General features: G+C 43.6%; 1 protein-coding gene across 3 annotated transcripts in view; it reads right to left on the reverse strand.

Annotated features, from left to right (window-relative positions):
• ZFC3H1 (zinc finger C3H1-type containing) overlaps window positions 1-20300 on the reverse strand; it is an 833014-nt gene that overhangs the window by 761311 nt on the left and 51403 nt on the right. For all 3 annotated transcript variants that reach the window (XM_086921759.1, XM_086921741.1, XM_086921749.1), the window contains exons 3-7: window positions 18912-18970; window positions 18341-18545; window positions 16015-16244; window positions 15162-15282; window positions 8301-8374 (exon numbers count right to left, since the gene is read on the reverse strand). In XM_086921759.1, coding sequence (XP_086777885.1) covers window positions 8301-8374; window positions 15162-15282; window positions 16015-16244; window positions 18341-18545; window positions 18912-18970 — 689 coding nt within the window. The remainder of the gene's footprint in view (window positions 1-8300; window positions 8375-15161; window positions 15283-16014; window positions 16245-18340; window positions 18546-18911; window positions 18971-20300) is intronic.

Below are 20300 nucleotides of genomic sequence, written 5' to 3' on the forward strand. Positions count from 1 at the left end.
GCCATATAGGTGCACTAAGGGGCTGGAATGGTGCAATCATGCACTCTACCGGCAGAGGGTAGGATAGGTTTGTCCAGCTGTAGTTTTATGTTGCCTTTCTATCTGACAAAAAAAAACTGGATTTCACAAACAATGGGTAAAAGAGAAACCCTCTATATTAAGAGAATCCAGAATTGCAAGGTCGGGTTTTATGTGGGTGTCCACTTGCAAAGGAATTCATTTTTATGTGGATTTAAATGAGTAGCTTTTATTTGCTCAGGGTTTAAGTTTGCAGAGACAACCCTTTAGAATGGAAATGCCATTTACTGTAGGGATTTTTTTTTTTAGGTATAATTGGATGTTGTCAGCATATTTATTAATGAACAGCAGCTCCCAAATTTCCTGGATTTGTACTGGAGGGCCACCTTCGAGTAGGAGACAGAGACAGAGAGAGAGACAGAGAGACAGAGAGACAGAGAGAGAGACAGAGAGAGAGACAGAGAGAGAGACAGAGAGAGAGAGAGACAGACAGACAGAGAGACAGACAGAGAGACAGAGAGAGAGACAGAGAGAGAGACAGAGAGAGAGACAGAGAGAGAGACAGAGAGAGAGACAGAGAGAGAGACAGAGAGAGAGAGAGACAGAGAGCGAGACAGAGAGAGAGACAGAGAGAGAGACAGAGAGAGAGACAGAGAGAGAGACAGAGAGAGAGACAGAGAGAGAGACAGAGAGAGAGACAGAGAGAGAGACAGAGAGAGAGACAGAGAGAGAGACAGAGAGAGAGACAGAGAGAGAGACAGAGAGAGAGACAGAGAGAGAGACAGAGAGAGAGACAGAGAGAGAGACAGAGAGAGAGACAGAGAGAGAGACAGAGAGAGAGACAGAGAGAGAGACAGAGAGAGAGACAGAGAGAGAGAGACAGAGAGAGAGAGACAGAGAGAGAGAGAGAGAGACAGAGAGAGAGAGAGAGACAGAGAGAGACACGTTGGGGGCATTTTGGCAATCACTGCGGCCTTAATATCCTCATTATTAAAAGCGCTAACATAGTGAAAGTGTTTTTGTCCTCCTGGACTGACAAGCTGGGGGCATTTTGGCAATCACTGCGGGCCTTACTTCAAGAGACGCTAAACATAGTAAAAGTGTTTTTGTTCTCCTGTATGGACAAATGCATTCTCACAATCCTCCTCCTGGACTACACTAGAGCACTAGACTAAACTAGAGCGCCTGTCCTCTCGGCAATATGCCGATTACAACTGTCAGTAGACGACGCAGAGTGGCACACACTATTAAGGCACTAAGCTTTATGCGTTAAATCTGGAGCTCCTGGCAATCTTCTGCTTCCATTTAACAGCACCAAAACTACTCAGTCATGTTTCCATGGCTCCATATTCAATCACATCAGAGCCTTGATAATGTGACTGAAGATTAATACATAGAGTAAACCCCTACGACAACAATGAGTTGGGGCTGAACAATGAGCTACTTCTTTACCATAGAAGGGATGTGCCCGCTCTTAAGGAGGAGACTCCCCTGATATTGTTTTGACATTGTGTGATCACATAATTATACCAGACGATCATTAACCAGGTATATGCCTTTTGTCCTTGTGACTTTTCTCTCCCCCCAAAGTGTGTGACCATAGTGGTTCTCTGTGCATAACGCCAGTTCTAATATGAATGAGGGTGTAACTCAGTGAGTGAAACCACACCCTTTACTTATTTTATTTTGAAAGTTTTATATAGCGCGAACAAGATCTTTGCAGATATCAGAGCGCTTTACAAAGAATGGGTACGAACAGGAGGGTGAATAACAGTCCAATAGGCATAGCGTAGTTATAAGTAATAATTGGGGTGGGGTAGGTACATGAGGGAGCATAGTCAAACAGAAACATCAATAATGCTAATAGTTCAAATAAGTGGGAGCATAGACAATCAGGTGAGTCGCTAATACAAGCAATACAAATTAGCAAAGAGATCGAACAAGTAGTACAGATCGGTGCAGAGTCTTTAAGAATCCACAGTGATAGTTCAAGTATATCTAGCCAGGAGGATAGCTTTTACTTCTTTTTTAAAAAGTGTCGTGGAGGAGATGAGCCTGGTTTCAGGAGGGAGTGAGTTCCAGATGCTGGGTGCCATTCCTGAGAAGGAGCGTTTATACGTTTTTTCTTTCCGGAATCTTCGAGGCTTTAGCAGAAGATTGTTTGTGCCTCTAGTGTTTGAGCCACCAGAAATTGTCAGCTTCTGAGCGAGGTATCCGGGGGAGCTCAGGTGTACAGCCTTGTGCGTCATGCAGGCGAATTTCATATGTATTCTGGCTTCAAAAGGCAGCCAGTTCAGGGCTTTCAAGTCAGGGGAAATGTGTGAGTGTTTTTTGACCCAGTGATGAGTCTCGCTGCAGCGTTTAGAGAAGTTCTGAGGGGTGCAGTAGTAGTTAGGGGGAGACCGCAGAGGGCGATGCTGCTGTATTCTATTCGAGGAATGACTAGTGCTTGTACTGCAGTTTGGAAGTCTTTGGCCGGGAGGAAGGGTTTAAGTTTCCTCAGGGTATTGATTTGGTAGTTCGCTCCCTTAGTTGCCTTGCTGATATGTTGCTGCATGTTGAGATTGGTGTCAAGTGTTATGCCTAAGGATTTTGCTGAGTCCACGATGGTGGGTTGAACATTGAGTGCAGTTAGGTGTTTAAGCCAAATTTGAGTGGTAGAGATCTTCGCGGGAGGTGAGATCAAAAGGAACTCGTTTTCAGAGCATTGAGTTTGAGATGATTATCGGCAAGCCAGGATTGGGTGCTTCTGATCGTTGAATTCAGGAGCAAAATGTATTTGGGAGATTGTAATTTGAGATATAGTTGGGTGTCATCGGCGTACATGTGAAAGTGTACATTGGATGCTTGTAGCAAGGTGGTGAGAGGCTCCATGACTAGGTTGAACAAAGTTGGGGATAGGGAGGATCCTTGGGGGACGCCTAACAATACAGGTACTGGCGAGGACATCAAGTTGTTGCTCTTGAATTTCTGCGCCCTGTTGTGTAGAAAGGAAGTGAACCACTGGAGAACAGTCCCAGATAGGCCCATTCTTGTGTTTAGCAGTTCGAGTAGATTCTCATGTTTGACGGTGTCGAATGCAGAAGAGAGATCAAGAAGGATGAGGAGGCAAGTATTGTTTTGATCTAGGATTTGAAGGGCGTCGTCAATTATGTGAGTCATAGCAGTTTCTGTACCGTGTCCTGCTCGGAAGCCTGATTGACGAGGGTTGAGGAGCTCAAACTGATTAATGTGTTTAGTCAATTGTAATTGAGCGCATTTTTCCAACAGTTTGGCGAGAGTGGGAATATTGGTAATGGGACGGTAATTGTTTAGATCAGAGGGGTCGGCTGTAGGTTTCTTTAATAAAGGTGTGACTTGTCCAACTTTGAGGGAGTCAGGGATGGCTCCTTGTTGAAGTGAGCTGTTGATAATTTTAGTCCAGAGTGAGAGGAGCAAAGGGGTAAAGTCTTTGACAGCGTTCGCAGGAAGGGGGTCCGTGAGGTGATTGGATGGTTTCAGGGTGTTGCAGTCTGCCAATTTCTTCTTCCGAGTAGGTGCAAAAGGATGACCATGTAGCATTGTTTTTTGTTTCAGTGGGTGCTATGCAGTGGGATTTGGAGTAAAGGCTTGCGTCAATGAGATCGCTCTTTATGTTGTCAGTTTTTTTGATAAAGAAAGACGCGAAGTCTTCACAGGAGGGTGCTTCGCGCATAGTGCTGAGTGGTTGGGGTTGTTCCTTGGATTGTGTTCTGATTAGCTCAAACAGTTTTCTCGGCCGGTTTTTTGCTAGGTCGAGCTGGAGGCTAAAGAAGTCTGATTTTGAGAGTTTTATTTTCCTGAAGTAGGCGTTTCTCTTTTTCTTCAGGGTTTTTAGGTGCAGTGCAGAGCGAGCTGATCTCCAGGTGCGCTCTGCCATTTGCATGGCTCGTCTATCCTCATTGAGACTCCCGTCGTACCATGGATTGGAAATTTTTGTGGAGACTCTTTTTCGCTGCATCCTCATTAATTATTGTGGTCATAGCGTTGAGATAGTGGTCAGTCAAGGATTGGACGTCCGTAATGCCGGTAGGAGGAAGAAGGAGGTTGCAGCTGTTAGTGGGTAAAGAGTTTGGGATGAGTTTTTTCAGGTCTCTTTTCCAGACTTTGGGCTTGGAGGATTGAACCGGGTTAAATTTAACTTTTTCATTGATGAAGAATGTGACAATATGATGATCTGACCAGTCACAGGGTTGGATAGATTTGAGTTGGATAGAGTCCTCTTTGGAGATGATCAGGTCGAGGATAGAACTTTTCTCGTGGGTCGGGCTGTTGCATATTTGGGTGAGGTCAAGGGCGTTGAGGAAATTTTTAAGACTATTCACCACCGCGTCATTGTGATCGTTCCAGTGGAGGTTGAAGTCACCAAGGTATATTTGTGTGAGCTGTCGTCCGGGATTGGTTGAGATCATCTCCATGATTTGTTGGGAGAAGGTAAGGTTGTCCCCGGGTGGGTGGTAAATGCAGTGAAGAGAGCATATCGATTTGCCCTCACTGGTAATATCGAGGCAGATGTATTCACAGGAAGTTGGGTAGGGAAGGGGCGGTGACTTTCAGAACAGAGAGGTTGTTCCTGTATATGCATGCATTGTATTGTATTGTATTGTATATTGCATTTATATAGCGCTTATCACCCAGGGGTCTCTAAGCGCTTGCCTTGGGAACCCGTCCTGGCGTTTCCCTGTGAGATAGCCCCTACAGGGAATCTCCAAGGTGAAAGCCAGGCATCCCGCCGCGGGGGGCCGTTGTGGAGATTAAGAGATTAAGCAAGCTTAATGCCCAGAGTTGCAGAGTGTGAACCCATGATTAGGTCAGGCACCGAAGCGAGAATTATCGAGTCCGTGGACATTTGAGCTCAAGACCCTGCCGCGTCGGGAATTGAACCCTGGTCCCAGGTCTGACCTCTGCTTCAGGGTCTGCCTGCTCTAACCAGTGAGCCACACTTCTCCACCACCTATTTTGCCAGACCTGTCAAGTCTAATGATGTGATAGTTGGGGGGAACCAGAATGCCCATTATAGGTGTAGAAGATTCAGTTAGCCAGGATTCAGTCATGATGATTAGGTCAAGGTCCAATGTTAAGATGAGATCAGCGATGGCCGAGGAGTGTCTGGAGGCTGATCTGCAGTTGAGGAGAGTGCATTTGAGACGGGGTGTGTCGGAGGTGGTAGAGGGTTCTAGAGAGAGGGGGACTTTTCTCAGGTTATTAGGGATGGAGATTCTGTTGTTTAATGTGGGGGGTCTAAGGGGATTTGGGTGTATCGTGGGTATGGCTAGGTGTGTGGTGTTTGTGTGGTTTAGGGGAGCTGGGTCGTAGGAGCGGAGGAGGGTGAGTGTGTCGAGGTCCCAGAGAGGGTTGTAGGGGGCGGTTGTTGCGATTGTGAACAGGGATTGAGGTCCAGTGTGGGGGGTGGGGTTGAGTGGGAGAGTCATCCGGAAGGGTGGGGGACCTGTTTGTAGGGGTGTTGGTGGGTGAGGGGTGTCTGGGGTGTGTGAAGAGTAGTTCTTGGATGGTGTGGATGTCTTCTTTGAGCTGGAGGAGGGTGGCCATAATCTTGTCCAGCGTGGGGTAGGTGTTGGTGGTGGGGATGAAAATCCGGGGTGGGTGACTGACCCGGGGATTAGCGTGCGGGTGGGAGGGTGGGCTGGTGTTCGTGCAGGGCTCCGTGGCGTCCGTGAACGTGTTGGTGTTAGGGAGAATAGAGGGTTTGGGAGGGATGGGTGTGGATGACGAAGGGAGGAGGTTGGTGGTATAGGTGAGGGCATTGATGGTAGGCGGGGAGAGCAGGGTGGAGGATGAGTGTATGCTGGTGGTGATGGGGGTGCGGGTAGGGAGGAGGTTGGCGGTATAGGTGAGGGCATTGGTGGTAGGCGGAGAGAGCAGGGTGGAGGATGAGCGTATGTTAGTGGTGATGGGGGTGCAGGTAGGGTAATGGGGGCTGAGAATGGGGGGGGAATGGGATTGGAGATGGTCCTTTTTTGGGGCGGGGGAGTTAAATTAATGGAGGTGGTGTGTTCAGCGTCATTAGTTAGAGGGTGGTAGTGGGGACTGAGAATGGGGGGATAAAGGGTGTGATTTGTCGTTGTGCGTGTCGTTCTGGTGCTGAGCTAGGTTAAACGGGTTGTGGGTGAGAGCTGTGGAGTCAGGGGTGAAAGGAATGGGAGTGGTATGAGTGGAGGTCCGAGTGTTGGTAGGGGGGTGTGGGTGGTGCATGTGGGGGAGAGATCTGAGTCTGATTGAGGAGAGTGGGGTAGCTACAGCAGGTGGGTGATTGACTAAGGTGCTGGGGGTAGGAGTGAGGTGCGTGTCGTTCTGGGGCTGAACTAGGTTAGAAAGGTTGTGGTGGGGGCTGTGAAGTCAGGGGTGATAGGATTGGAGGTGATAGGAGTTGGGGTCCTAGGATTGGAGAGGTGCTCTTTGAAAGTGGGGAACAGGTTGTCTAGTAGTTCCAGGTTCCTGTCTGTGGATTGGATTACGACAATTCAGTTATTGTAGATCGTAATGGTGGTTCTGCCTGGGAAGAGTTGGGATGGTGGGATGGTGTGATGGAGTGTCAGACCATGAGCGGATTTCCTGGTGGTGGAGACGGTGAGTAAGGTGAGGAACGCTTTTCTCCATTGAGCTCTGCGTGTGGTGTGGAAGATGATCAGTGTTCAGGGATCCATTGACCGGTGAGAAGTAGGGGTCTGCAAAGGGGGTTTCAGGGTGGGACCTCAGGAAGATGTGTTTAAAGCGTTTAGCGGCTTTTTTGGTGATTGCGGGTGGGTAGTTGATTTTATATGTGTGCTTGCCGATGGGATCCATGTTGGGATGGCGGTATAGGTAGGTGCGGCTAGGAGGCAACGTACAAACGCAAACAATAAGTTACATGGAACAAAAACACCCTTACTATGGCAGTTGGTGAAGTGTACGAGTACTTGGTATGGTGTGGCGACTCTGGTTTTTAGTCCTATCTAGTAGGCATCAAGCATGAAGGATTAATCATAAATTGTGAATTGCACGCCTATTGATGGGAGTTCTCAGGGTGAATTACCAGAGTCTGTGGTGGAAAGAGTGATAAGAGGCCACGCTTTAATGAGATGTATATTAATACATACGGATTTAGAAACATGAGTAAGATAATTTCTTCTAATTTCCTTTCTCTTGTCAGGTCTCCCATCTCCTTGTTCCTGTTAGTAAATTGCCCTACCACTTTTGAGGAAGTCCCTCGGAAACAGGATATGGGCTTTTGACACACTCTCATCCCGAACAGCAGTGAGAGTTGCATAATACACTGGGACCGGCAGAGTCCTGAAGAAATTCAGCGTGACCCCAATCGAGGGTCACATACATATAGCTGAAACATGTCGACCACCTGGCAGTAAGGAGGGGTGTAAGGAGCACATTACATATCCCAATCACCACCATCCTTCACGTTTTCTTTACCCTGGCCAAAGGGTACAGGAATAAAGTTTAGACATAGCGACACTTCTGAACTAGTTTTAACCTACACAACACTGCACTTTTCACATCTGGTGTTCCCAGTCACCTTTGAAAATATTGTTTCTCTTTTGTGGTGTTTAGTCTTCCACATCCCCGTTGGTACGCCGGGGTTTTTTGTAGCAGCCCTATGACAAAGCAGGTCACAATTTTGTGAGGACAGTATTAAGACAACTCATGCCACCACAAGACAGAGACCCCTTTTTTATTGCTCCCTACTCCTTTTGGTGTATAAAAGTATTGACTGGGGGTTCAGAGTAGGTGAGTGTTGCCCTCTTTTTGTGTATACTGTGCCATAAAGGCCACTAGTGAAGATTGGATAAAACTAAGGCAAGCAATGATCCCCACAAAACCAGTTAACTAATTTGTCTCTGGATGAAGTATGGACACCAATTTTTAAATCTAGGCATCGGATACATCTACGCCAAATATTTATGTTCATCCAGTAGGACTGGGTTGACTAATCATCAAGAACTGAACTCAACAGATCCTGGGAGAAAAGTCTAAAAGTAGATGAACCAAAACTCTGAAAGAATCTCCCAAAATACTGCTTCCTGGACAACTGTAAAATCAGCAAAATAATAATCAGCTCAAATAGTTGAGACGTAAAGAAGTGAAGTGATGCTCATGCAAGTCAAAGCCATAATGACATTGATATCACATTGAAAGGGTTCGCAGTCCATGTATTGTAACAGCATTAATTCTCAGATGCTGGGAATGCCCAAGCTGCACAAGTATGTAATACCAATATTATGTAATGCATACAGACAAACACATGTACTTACCAATACAGGTGGCAACGTCGTTTGAGGAGGTGGGGGAAAAAACTCAACTGAGCACTGCCGCACTGGAGAAGCCCCTACATAGAAAGAAATTACCAACTTTGAAACAACTCCTGACAAAGGAAATACTGTTGAGAGCTTTTTAAGCTGAAGTTTATGTATTGTGTAGCATGTAGCTACATCCTCCAGTATTGCGAACGAGCATCCTAAATATAGACTATTGCATGTTTGAAGAAACTATGTTTTTATGACACTTCATGTACAAATTCAAGTCTCCTCTACAATTCACACTGTAGTGCACAAGTTCTAATCTAAATCACACAAAATTGTTCATTCCACAAAGTTGCAGCTCCTGACTTAAATGAATACTCCAAACAAACATTGAACTACCAAATCTTCAAATCTAAAAGATATCTGAAAACAGCTGCAACAGTAAGTAGACAATCATAAAGATGCAGGTCCTAACTTACTACTAATTTTCACACAGCAGACATAGATCCAAACCTCAGACTTTCATATGCACTGCCTTGCCAGGGATGTGGAATTCCTATAACCAGACACCCCGGGCATATCGTTTGGGGTCAAGGGCAACAAGTTAATGTATATTTGGTCCTTGGGACAAGTAGGCACAACCCCCTGCAGCACAAGCCCTTTCGCTGCCAGTTTGCAGTAAAACATAATGGATCAGAGAAGGGCACTGTTTGCAGTTAAGGTAATATTTTTGTCCATATGTTAATGCTGTTTAAACTTGTATTCATGGTTTATTAGTTAAAAGCCTTTATTATTAGGGTGAGCGCTCCAAGTATTATTATTAAATGAAATTTGTAGAGCGCGCTGACACCATGGGTTTCCTGGCGCTATGTAAACGTAAGCTATGAGTGCACTATGGACAGTGGTTTCAGAATAAAAATGTGTACACATGTTTTTAAAGTTTAACAATATGAGGTTATGTACAATGCTCCCAGAATGCTCTGATTTGATGCAATTATTTGCAGAAGCTTGGAAGCAAAATTGATTATTCTTTGGTTTTAAAATAAAATGTTGATTAAAAAACTGAGCAGTAACAAAATAATTTGTTCAACTACTGTAAAGTTTCAGGTACCATTTCTTTGCAGCATCATTTAATAACATGTGTTGATTGCTGGTATTTCCCAAAAATATTCATAATGGAAACTCTGTGTAACCAGTTCCAATAAGTTTATGGGAAACAATCATTGGCAAAGCCAGTAGGTCTAAAATTGGTGGTCAGCTTTTTAGTTTTGTTAATGCGTGACTTGTTTTGGCATGGTTTTTGTAAAACCTTATTGGTGTGGGAGCTGCTTGACCCTCACCATTATAACAAACATTGGCAACTGCAAAATTGTTTTTGGTCCCAAAAAACCACACTGCCACCGTACTGGCGCGGAACAAAAACTGTGTGCCGATATGCTCCTTGCGAAACAGCAAAATGCTGCCACTCACAGTGAAGCCAAGCCAGCCGATAGAGATTTTATTAAACGCAAAAGGTTATGATCAATCCCAGACCAAATTGGGGCCAATTATTGAAGAAAATCTCAAAAGTGCACCTAAGGTATATGTCCTTGCATCAAGTGCAGGTATACGGCGTTCGTGAATTCCCAAGAATTTACAGAAGTAGGACAAGAAATAGTATTCCTAGAAAATATTTGTTAACTGCATTTTAGCATGAGCAAATATGTATGTGTAAATTTGCTCATGTGAAAATCTGAGTGTTTGCAAGTTCACTTTCCATCCAACAACTTTTTTCCCCAACTCTGGAAGAAGGTTTACGTCTGCCATTGTCCGGAGTAAATTTCCAACAATTCTCAGTATGAGAAAAGATTAGAGAAGAGTTGTTGAAAACCCTTAAAACATGCATGTTAGTAGATTTGAACAGACTCAAAAGGGCATCCTAACCCTGGAACTATTGCTTACAACTAACTTCAGCCCCAGTATGTATATATGTGGAAACATTGCAACATAAGGAGATTGCAAGTACTCAAACATTACTATAGTACAGAGGTCTTCAAACTTTTTGATGCCGAGACCCCCTTGTAAAACCTTTTTAGGGGTAAGGACCCCCTTCTGACAAAAGTTTCTAGAAACTGGTACTCATCATCATCTTTTGACAACCATAAATGCGCCTGTTAGACCTCATCACATCCATCCATCATTCATCCACCCACACTTTCACACATCCATCTATCCTTTCATCCTTCCATCCATCCATCCATCCATCCATCCTTCATCCATCCACCCTTTCATCTTTCCATCCATACATCCATCCTTTACCCATCCACCCATCATTCATCCACCCACCTTTTCACACATCCATCCATCCATGCAACCTTTTATCCATCCATACATCAACCCACCCTTTCATCCTCCCATCCATACATGCATCCTTAATTCAGCCACCCTTTCATCCATACATCCATCCACCCACCCACCCTTTCATCGATCCACCCACCCATCATTCATCCTCCCACCTTTTCACACATCCATCCATGCATCATTCATCCATGCAACCTTTTATCCATCCATACATCCATACATCCACCCTTCATCCTTACATCTATCCTTCATCCATCTATTCTTCACCCATCCACCCTTTCATCCATACATCCATCCTTCATCCATCCACCCTTTCATCCTTCCATTCATACATCCATCCATCCATCCATCCTTTACCCATCCACCCTTCCATCCATCCACCCATCATTCATCCACCCACATTTTTACACATCCATCCTTCATCCATGCAACCTTTTATCCATCCATACATCCATCCACCCTTTCATCCTCCCATTCATACATCTATCCATCATCCATCCACCCACCCTTTCATCCATCCATCCACCCATCATTTATCCCCCCACCTTTTCACACATCCATCCATGTATCATTCATCCATGCAACCTTTTATCCTTTTATCCATCCACACATCCATCCATGCATAATTCATCCATCCATGCAACCTTTTATCCTTTTATCCATCCATCCATCCATCCATCCATCCTTCCTTCATCCGTCCACCCTTTCATCCTTCCATCCATCCATCCACCCTTTCATCCATCCATCCTTCATCCGTCCACCCTTTCATCCATCCATCCATACATCTATCCTCCATACATCTATCCTTCATCCATCTATCCTTAACCCATCCTACCTTTCATCCTTACATCCATACATCCATCCTTCATCCATCCACCCTTTCATCCTTACATCCATACATCTATCCTCCATACATCTATCCTTCATCCATCTATCCTTAACCCATCCAACCTTTCATCCTTCCATCCATCCATCCACCCATCCATCCTCCCTCCCATCCATCCATCCATCCTCCATCCTCCCATCCATCCTCCCTCCCATCCATCCATCCTCCATCCACCCTTTCATCCATCCACCCACCCTTTCATCCATCCACCCACCCTTTCATCCATCCACCCATCATTCATCCCCCCACCTTTTCACACATCCATCCATGCATCATCCATCCATGCATGCATCATCCATGCATCATTCATCCATGCAATCTTTTATCCATCCATACATCCATCGTTCATCCATCCACCCTTTCATCCATCCACCCTTTCATCCATCCACCCTTTCATCCATCCACCCTTTCATCCATCCACCCTTTCATCCATCCACCCTTTCATCCATCCACCCTTTCATCCATCCACCCATCATTCATCCCCCCACCTTTTCACACATCCATCCATCATTCATGCAACCTTTTATCCATCCATACATCCTTCATCCAGCTACCCTTTCATCATTCCTTTCATCCATCCATCCATCCATCCATCCTTCATCCTTACATCCATCCATCCATCCACCCATCATTCATTCACCCACCTTTTCTGTGCCTTTCTCATGGGGGAAGGAGGGGGGGGGGGGGGGGGGGGGGGAGACGTCAGTATCTTTCTGCGTCTTTTTCCTTCTTTCCCGATCATGGGAGGGCATCTATGTGCCTCCCTGCTGGTGGCGGGGGATGTGTCACGGGACCCACAGCTCCAGGCGCGCAATATCCATTGACCTCAAAGGGCAGGCTACACTACAGCCTGCTCCCCCAGCCCCCCTCCCCGACTTCCCCCAGCTCGAAACGGCTTCAGGGACACACACAGCCACACCGGAGTGCTTGACAAGTCTTTTACTTGTTAATGAGGCTTCGATGTTTTTCACACCTCGGTGTGAATTAGGCCTCGCCATGAGCACCCTCATCAGCCCAAGCCAGGGACAGAATCTGCGACCCCCTTCAAAGGACTCCACGACCCCCTGGGGGTCGCGCCCCACAGATTGAAGACCTCTGCTATAGTATGAGCCCTGGCATAATCAGAGAGACTATATCAAATCTTATATAATGAGACTGCTGCCATAATATGCAACTGCACTACATGGCACAAAAGGGACAAGTGGATTTTGTTACAGGACAAGTAGATTTATGAAGCAACCTGCCCCATGGACAAGTAGATATTTTATTCAATTCCACACCCCTGAGCACTTGTGGTGCAAATACTGACCCAGAGGCTTGGTGACAACACTGATCATCACAGTTGTATGATAGTAGCACGAATGGTTACCACACGTGCCTCTACCACGCAGCCCAACAACAAATGCATCTTTAACACACTTTCCTTTACCACGCATGCCTTTATCACTAAATTTCATGGTATAAGAATGAATGGTAAAGGGATATCTGTGGCCAAGGTCGCCACAAGCCCGCCTCCCCCGGGCTGTCCCTTAAACTACCCCAACCCCTTCCACTGTCATAAAACGCGAGGATTCCCTGAAAACTAACCCAACTACCCATTCCTTTCCCACTGCCCTAAGTCCTAAAACCCTCCACCCTAACTTACACTACCCTGCTCCAACCTCACCTCCCTGTGCTGTCCCTTTAACTACCCAAACCCCTTCCGCTGCCCTAAAACCTACCCTGACCGCCACCCAGCCCTAAAAAAAAAATTCTCGCCCCAACACCACAACATCACAGCGGCTTCTTCCTGCTTCCGTCTTCCAAGAGCAAGACCGTGCACTACCTTAACTGAACACGAGAGGTTTAGGCACGTGCGAGGTTTAGGCACGTGCGAGGTTTAGGCACGTGCGAGGTTTAGGCACGTGCGAGGTTTAGGCACGTGCGAGGTTTAGGCACGTGCGAGGTTTAGGCACGTGCGAGGTTTAGGCACGTGCGAGGTTTAGGCACGTGCGAGGTTGCGCTTGCATAGTCGGTCCACTTGTGGTTAAGATCACGGTGTTCTGACTGTTCCCCGATCAGCACATAATATGGTAGGACAGAATCTAGAAATAACCAGCCGTTTCAAGTCTTTCCAAAATGTTAGGTAATTATAAGATGAAAATAGGCACATAATTCAATGAAGTGGGATACAGAACCCAGAGAGTTAAACTAAGATGTACATGGCTATTAAGCTCAGAAGGTAACTACAATGCACACAACTACTGCAACCTTATTGGTGGAGTGGTGGAATGGGAAAATAGTGGTTAAGCTACCTAATTATAGTATTATATTCTTGTTGACGACATGCATGTTGGCATCTATAACGGTCTTTTGTTTCTGCTAAATGAAAACCTGAGGTATCTGTTGCATCTTTGCGGAAATATGACCTCATCTCGGAGCCTCGTTGAGGACAGTTGGTGTTCAGAATGATGTGAAGTGGACAAGTCAGTAGGTGGGTATACCTAAGTAAACAGAGTCCAAAACAGACTCTTAAAGAGGCCAACTGCAACCAAAGATGTGTTTTCTTGCAAGCAGAACAGAAGTTAAAACTAACCTTAAAAAATGTTTTTTGCAGCGATCAACCGGTTTGCACTCATCAAACTAACCTATGGTAAATGTGCAGTTCTTAAAACTCACACAGGGGGGGATCATGCTCTCTTCTAGAGAGCAATTATGCAAACACAAATAAAAGTGGGAGCTGGGGAACAGATAAAGCACACTAAGTTTTTTGGGCTGCAGAGAATTGTTACCATCTTTCTGGCTCAATCAATAACTATAGAAATTCAGTGGGCTACAATCACAGTAAATGGTTCCCATGTAATATTTCAATCATGCAAGGAAAACCAGGTCAATGCACTTGCACCTTTAATGGGTCAGCTAATAAAACCATCACTATATTGGTAAAAACATACACAATTTCTGTGTTTTGTAGACACAGTAACTGGCAGGTAACAGTCTGGTGACCTGAGAATTAAAGGTTCATAACTGTTGACAACTAATACATAGCAAAATCAAGCCACATACAATACCAGTGTATACATAGGTATAGTAAATAGAAGAAATCTATTCTGTTTTAATAAAATAGATACCTTGCTTCTCAATTTGCTATTAAAAAAGACGTGATCTGCATTTTCTTCTAACTAGGTCTTTACATCAATGGAGGCCCACAATGCAATGGACTAGGGCATCATATCTGACAAGTTATGTAGTGTGCCAGTGCAAAATGATACATGTAACTGTACACATTTTAATTCAAACTCCCTCAGTTTGTTTGAGCTTCAGCAAGGTAGTTTGGTAATATTGTGGTCTATACTTTTCACCTGCATATACAATGTCTCAAAGGTTGCAATTACTGTTTAACTAATTCTTCTTATTAATTCCAAAACATCAGGTCTGAATGAAAAATGGAGGTTTATTCAAGCTCTGAATATTTTTTCAAAACAATACCTGGTACAGTGCAAACAAGGGCTGCACAAGTAATGCTACCAAGCAGACTTTTTTTTTTAATCAACTGGTCAGGATATGGATATTCCACTTCTATTTTAAGCCTGTGCTTATCAAAAAGCAAATATACTCAAATTGAAATCTACAACACAAATAATATTCTCAAAGTTATGGACTCTCACCTGGTGAGTTTGTTTCACTGTCCGTATCCATTGCAACTTCTTCATAATTATCATACTGATAAATTCCACCTGCTCCATCAGAAGCCTGCTTTTCTGATCGCTTTAGGTCACAATCTGAGGACTGATCAAGACAAATAAGCAATTACATAATACACAGATTATCTTGGCTTTTGATTACCTACATTCCAAACCCATATTTGGATGCTAGCAATTATACTTTTTTTGGGAGGGAGGGGTGGGACAATACAGGCCACTGCACCAAGGGATGGGATTTATATACCAATTTGATATTGCATTTTCTGCCTCCCTTGGTCCAACATCCATCTTTATTCTACCTTGACTGCTCCCAAAGTAAGTAATACATAGATAATGACCCCCCCCCCGTGACGCTTCTAAAATGATAAACATTAAATATTATTCAATTAAGAATTACTTCGGGAATACTCAAAATGCAGGTTATCCTCTTGACGAAGTAGCAATCTTGAATGCCATTTTTGTTGCACAGGGTTCTTTTGAAACCTCAAAAGGTTTCCCAATAACAAACATATACAAATAATATTACATAAACGTCCCTTCCCGAGCGTTAATAGCCTTGTTACATGGTCTTCGGGGTGGCTTAAGACAACTATAGCCAGTTTACCACTTAGTGTAGTATGTATAAATGGTTGCTACAGAAAGAGGAACAATGGGAGCCTAGCAATCAGTATTGCATGGCCCAAGAATCAATACCGAAGCTAAAGTATCAATTTAAATTACGAAGAAACTTACAAATTTAGATGTATCAAATAGCACTCACATCACTTTACCCCCAGGTTGCCGTTTAGTTTTTAGCGAAATAGAGTTCGATTTCTACCTTATCCTTAGATCGCCTTTTGCCTCCGACAAGTTTCATAAAACGATTGTACTGTTCCTCTTGACTAGATAGGTCCCTAATTTTCCTTATTTCTTCCTCCCTTTTTCTCCTCTCCTCTTCTTCAGTACGTTTCCTTTGCTCTTCTTCCTCTTTTTGTCTTCTTTCTTGCTCTTTTTCCTGCTGAAGCTTCAGCCATGCTTTAGTTTTTTGCTTTCTCAGTGCTTGTTTAGCTTTACAGGGAGAAAATACATTTAAGCCATCATAATGAGATAATATATCAACTTAGTAGTATAGCAGCACATTGGCAATTCGGGTTAATGCTATTACAGGCCAATAACTCATCTGCAAGATGCCGCAACTAAAGGAAAACAAAATTCGGATGACAGCCACATATGTATGTACAGTGAACATTTTGGAATGATTACTTTGATTTAGGAAAAATCTATAAAGATGGCCGTTATATGTATGCATAGGAAGTGGCCACCTCTATTTTTATTTAAAATGGATAGATCTTAAATTCAATCTTTTAAAAAGTATACATCCCCTTAGTGAAGGCTGTTACTGGATCCCACTATCACCCTAAAACATCTTATAAATGCTCTCCAGAATGTACCATGACCCGGCTGGTAATTTGTTTATAGACACTCCTTTTTTGGTAAAGGGGATCTTTTTCTGACACTGATCATCCTCAATTAGTGCTAACCCTGGTCTGTATAATGCTAGAAACAACTGGCCCTCATTGCTCCTGCTCTAGCATTTTCAGGCCCGATAGCCCTGTACTTATGAAGGGTCAAAACGCCATCAACTTTGGGAAAAATTAGCTCTAGATTTAAATCTCAACCTACGTTTTGAAGCAGCTATTGTGTACAAACACATGTTCAAGTGAAAAAAATCTCAATGTGGACAAAAAAGGAAGATCTCTTAGCAAATAAATAACAAGTTATGTGAAAAGGTATGTTATAACAAAATAATGGGAAATTAATTCATTCATTCATTTAAGGAAAGGAAATTTGAAATTTCAAAGGGAACTCCTCCAAACCTTGCATTACCTCTTGACAACATTTTAACATGAAAAGCAATCTTTGAATCTGATGCATGTTCCCCAAACTACAACCATACAGGCAAGAAAGTTCATCATGAGAGAATAATGATTCTAAAGGAAAACAGTCTAGTCCCAATTCGGCTCTAAAACCACAATAAGATATGCCACACTATAAGCGTACTCAATCTGCCCTAACCGGAGCCTACAGTATATGCTGGCAAGGGAAAGAGAATATTATGGAGACCAATTTTCAAACAATCCTGCCAGAATTTGCCAATAATCATGACGGGTTCACCGGTTAGGCTTCTATTTTTAGGCCTAAAGGAGCACAAAGTGAATTTTGGAAATGAACCCATTTTTTCCTCACAGCCTAGTAACAGGAATAGATGATGGGATTCTTAAGGAAAATGCTAATCAGGATTTTTTTGCATATAATTTACAACTCACAATACTAAAGAAAACATTGATCATACAAATGGATCCAGTAAAATTGATAAAAACTTTGCATCTAAATCCATAGAAACATGTGCATGAATCTCTAGGTTTAGAGGCTATATATACACGCACACACCAATTAAAATTAAAGCAGGCCTTTCTTTAAACACTCCGGCCACACACTATATAGCAACTGCAAAAACGACAGGGTAGCTTATAGAATAAACAAAAAAATGTGTGGCATCCCTGTCAGAATCAATGTATTGTTACAAGAGATGGGTTTATACGTCAGGCCTTCCTATGACAGTCTACAACAGGGCAAAAAGCAGCAAGTACAGAAAGAAAAAAATAATAAATAGACATTAACATTCCTCTAGGGGCTATGCATTTCACAGTACTGTCCCAGATGTGAAAGGAAGCTGCTTTGACAAAAAGGGAAGAGGATGTGGAAAACGTTTTGACAACTGTAGACATTGTACTTTAAGACATGTGAGGGATTCCGGTCAATACAGGCCACAGCCTGACCATTGCCAGTGTTCCACTTGTACTCTACTGACAAGGTTATGCTACCAAGGGCACTCATTCTCCTTTGATTCCCATACTGGGAGACAAAAGGGAACCACACAATTATCTTGGCCTCTGCAAGATGTCTTACTCCAGGATATGGATAGAAACCACCCCCAGTTCTGACACCACAGAACATTACCACCATCAACGATTTAATTTGTCAAGCTGACCTACCCCCATATTTCTACAGTAGAAAGGGCAAATCCTACCGCACACGATGATCTGGGTGGTTAACGATAGAAAAAAAAACACTGGAACCAGAATAGCACTTAATCAAATTACCTGCATAGGAAGGACTAACTTTTTTCACCGAATGCGTTTTTGAACTTGCTTTAATTTTTTGTTGTAAATTTTTTGGTTTCAACAACTTCTCCTTGCTTTCCTTCATCACTTCCAGCTCCTTCTGGTGCCACTTTTTGCTTGCTGACTGAAGAGCCAAAAGTCGAAGGTGCAATTCAGAAATCTCTTCCTCATCTTCAATAAGTATCTGTAAAAATGTAGTAATTAGTCACCAAATCATGAATGATATTCTAGCAAAACAATCATCAAAATCGAGCAACGCTAGCGAGGGTGAACAGAAGTCTCATTTTAGAAAACAGTAAAAAATATGTACTGCTCCTCTGTAGTGGGACCGCTGTTTTGATCGATCACGTGCTAATGGAAGATCAGCCTCTCCTTTAACAGTACAGATAGCTACTGCTGCCAAAGTACAACCCATATATTGTATATGCGGATCTCCCTTATTGTGTAATGTATTTGTTGCAAAATAAAATTAACGCTTAAAAAGATCATCCAGAAAAATGAGTATTATTCATATAATGCAGTGAGAAAGTAAAGAATAATGTTTGCTTACCGACTCAGATGCTAGATCAGAAGCATTGCTTTCGCACGAGGCACCATTTTCTTCTTGGTCTTCAAAAACAAAATAAATAAAAAAAGATATATATTATTATTACAGGCATTAACGATTAAAGAATTACTTTTGGAGACTCATGTCTGACAGACATTTCATTGCATGGCCAGTAGCTTTGGCCTTCCATCCTCCAGTTAAGAAATATGACATACGTTTGAGCGTTCATTAACATATAGTAATTTCAACATGCAGTTCAATAAAAATTCCTTAGTTAATACATTATGCAAGGTGTAGAGAGGTTTTAAAAAAGTTAAACTGGTAAATAATACATAATTAAAAAAATATTGTCATTGGATTTATATAGCACTTACTACACTTGAGACGGTATTGAGGCAGTAAAATCTTAAAATACATGCACTCCAGATTTTCTGTGGTAGATTAAAATTAATGTCAGTTGGGAGTAATAATTATGGGGACTATTTGGTTTCGGACAAATGGCTGGTGTGAGAAAAGACCTCGACATGGTTAGCACCCCACTTTTTGCTTCGAAAATGTGGTTTCAATTGGAGTGCACAGGATCCCTGCCAACCAGGGTCAGTGCTTCTTCCCCAAAACGGTACCACAATTGGCAACTTCAGCCCCCTGTAAGTCTCTAGGAAATGGTACCCATGATACCTAGGGCATTGCAACAGGAGGGGATCCCCTAGGGATCCCTCACCAAGGCCATGCCACTGCATCTTGCATGCTTCGGTGCAGTGAAAAATGACAAAGTGGAAATGGCACACTGCCTGTGTTGAACTTTTGCAAACCAGCACTGCCCAAGGTATAGCTAAGTCGCCCCTCTAGCAGGCCTTACAAGCCCTAAGGCAGGGTGCACAATATCTCGTGTGTGGGTATATCTGCATTAGAAGATATGCCCCCTACAATCTTTACGCCTACTCCTTACTATTACAATTGCCAAGGAAGTCAGAGAATACTTGGGCTGGAAACTCAACAACTCGAATTCCCCAGTACCATGATGGCTTTACTGACCCAGGAGTATTTGGTACCAAACAACTCCTTTATAAACTCACACAGATTCCAGCGTTGGATTTATTAAAACATGTACTTCAAGGGCACCTCCTTTGTGCCCCCTGAAAACCCATCAACCTTGGTGTGGTCTCGGACTGGCTTTAAGCAACCTGCCACCACCATTTTTCTGGACTCCTGGGTTGAGCGACTGCTCTCTGTGACCAGAAACAAAGCCCCTGCTGGGCAGAGGGGTCACACCTCCTCCCCCAGGATGGGCACACTGCTCAAGGGGGAGGCTTCAAACGTCTGCCACATTTGAACAGTAGCAGAGACTGGGGTCACATTACAAACCCACACTTTTGGCTGGAGAACCGGTGG

Source organism: Lissotriton vulgaris, chromosome 1_1 (genome assembly GCF_964263255.1).
Source record: "Lissotriton vulgaris chromosome 1_1, aLisVul1.2, whole genome shotgun sequence".
NCBI lineage: Eukaryota > Metazoa > Chordata > Amphibia > Caudata > Salamandridae > Lissotriton > Lissotriton vulgaris.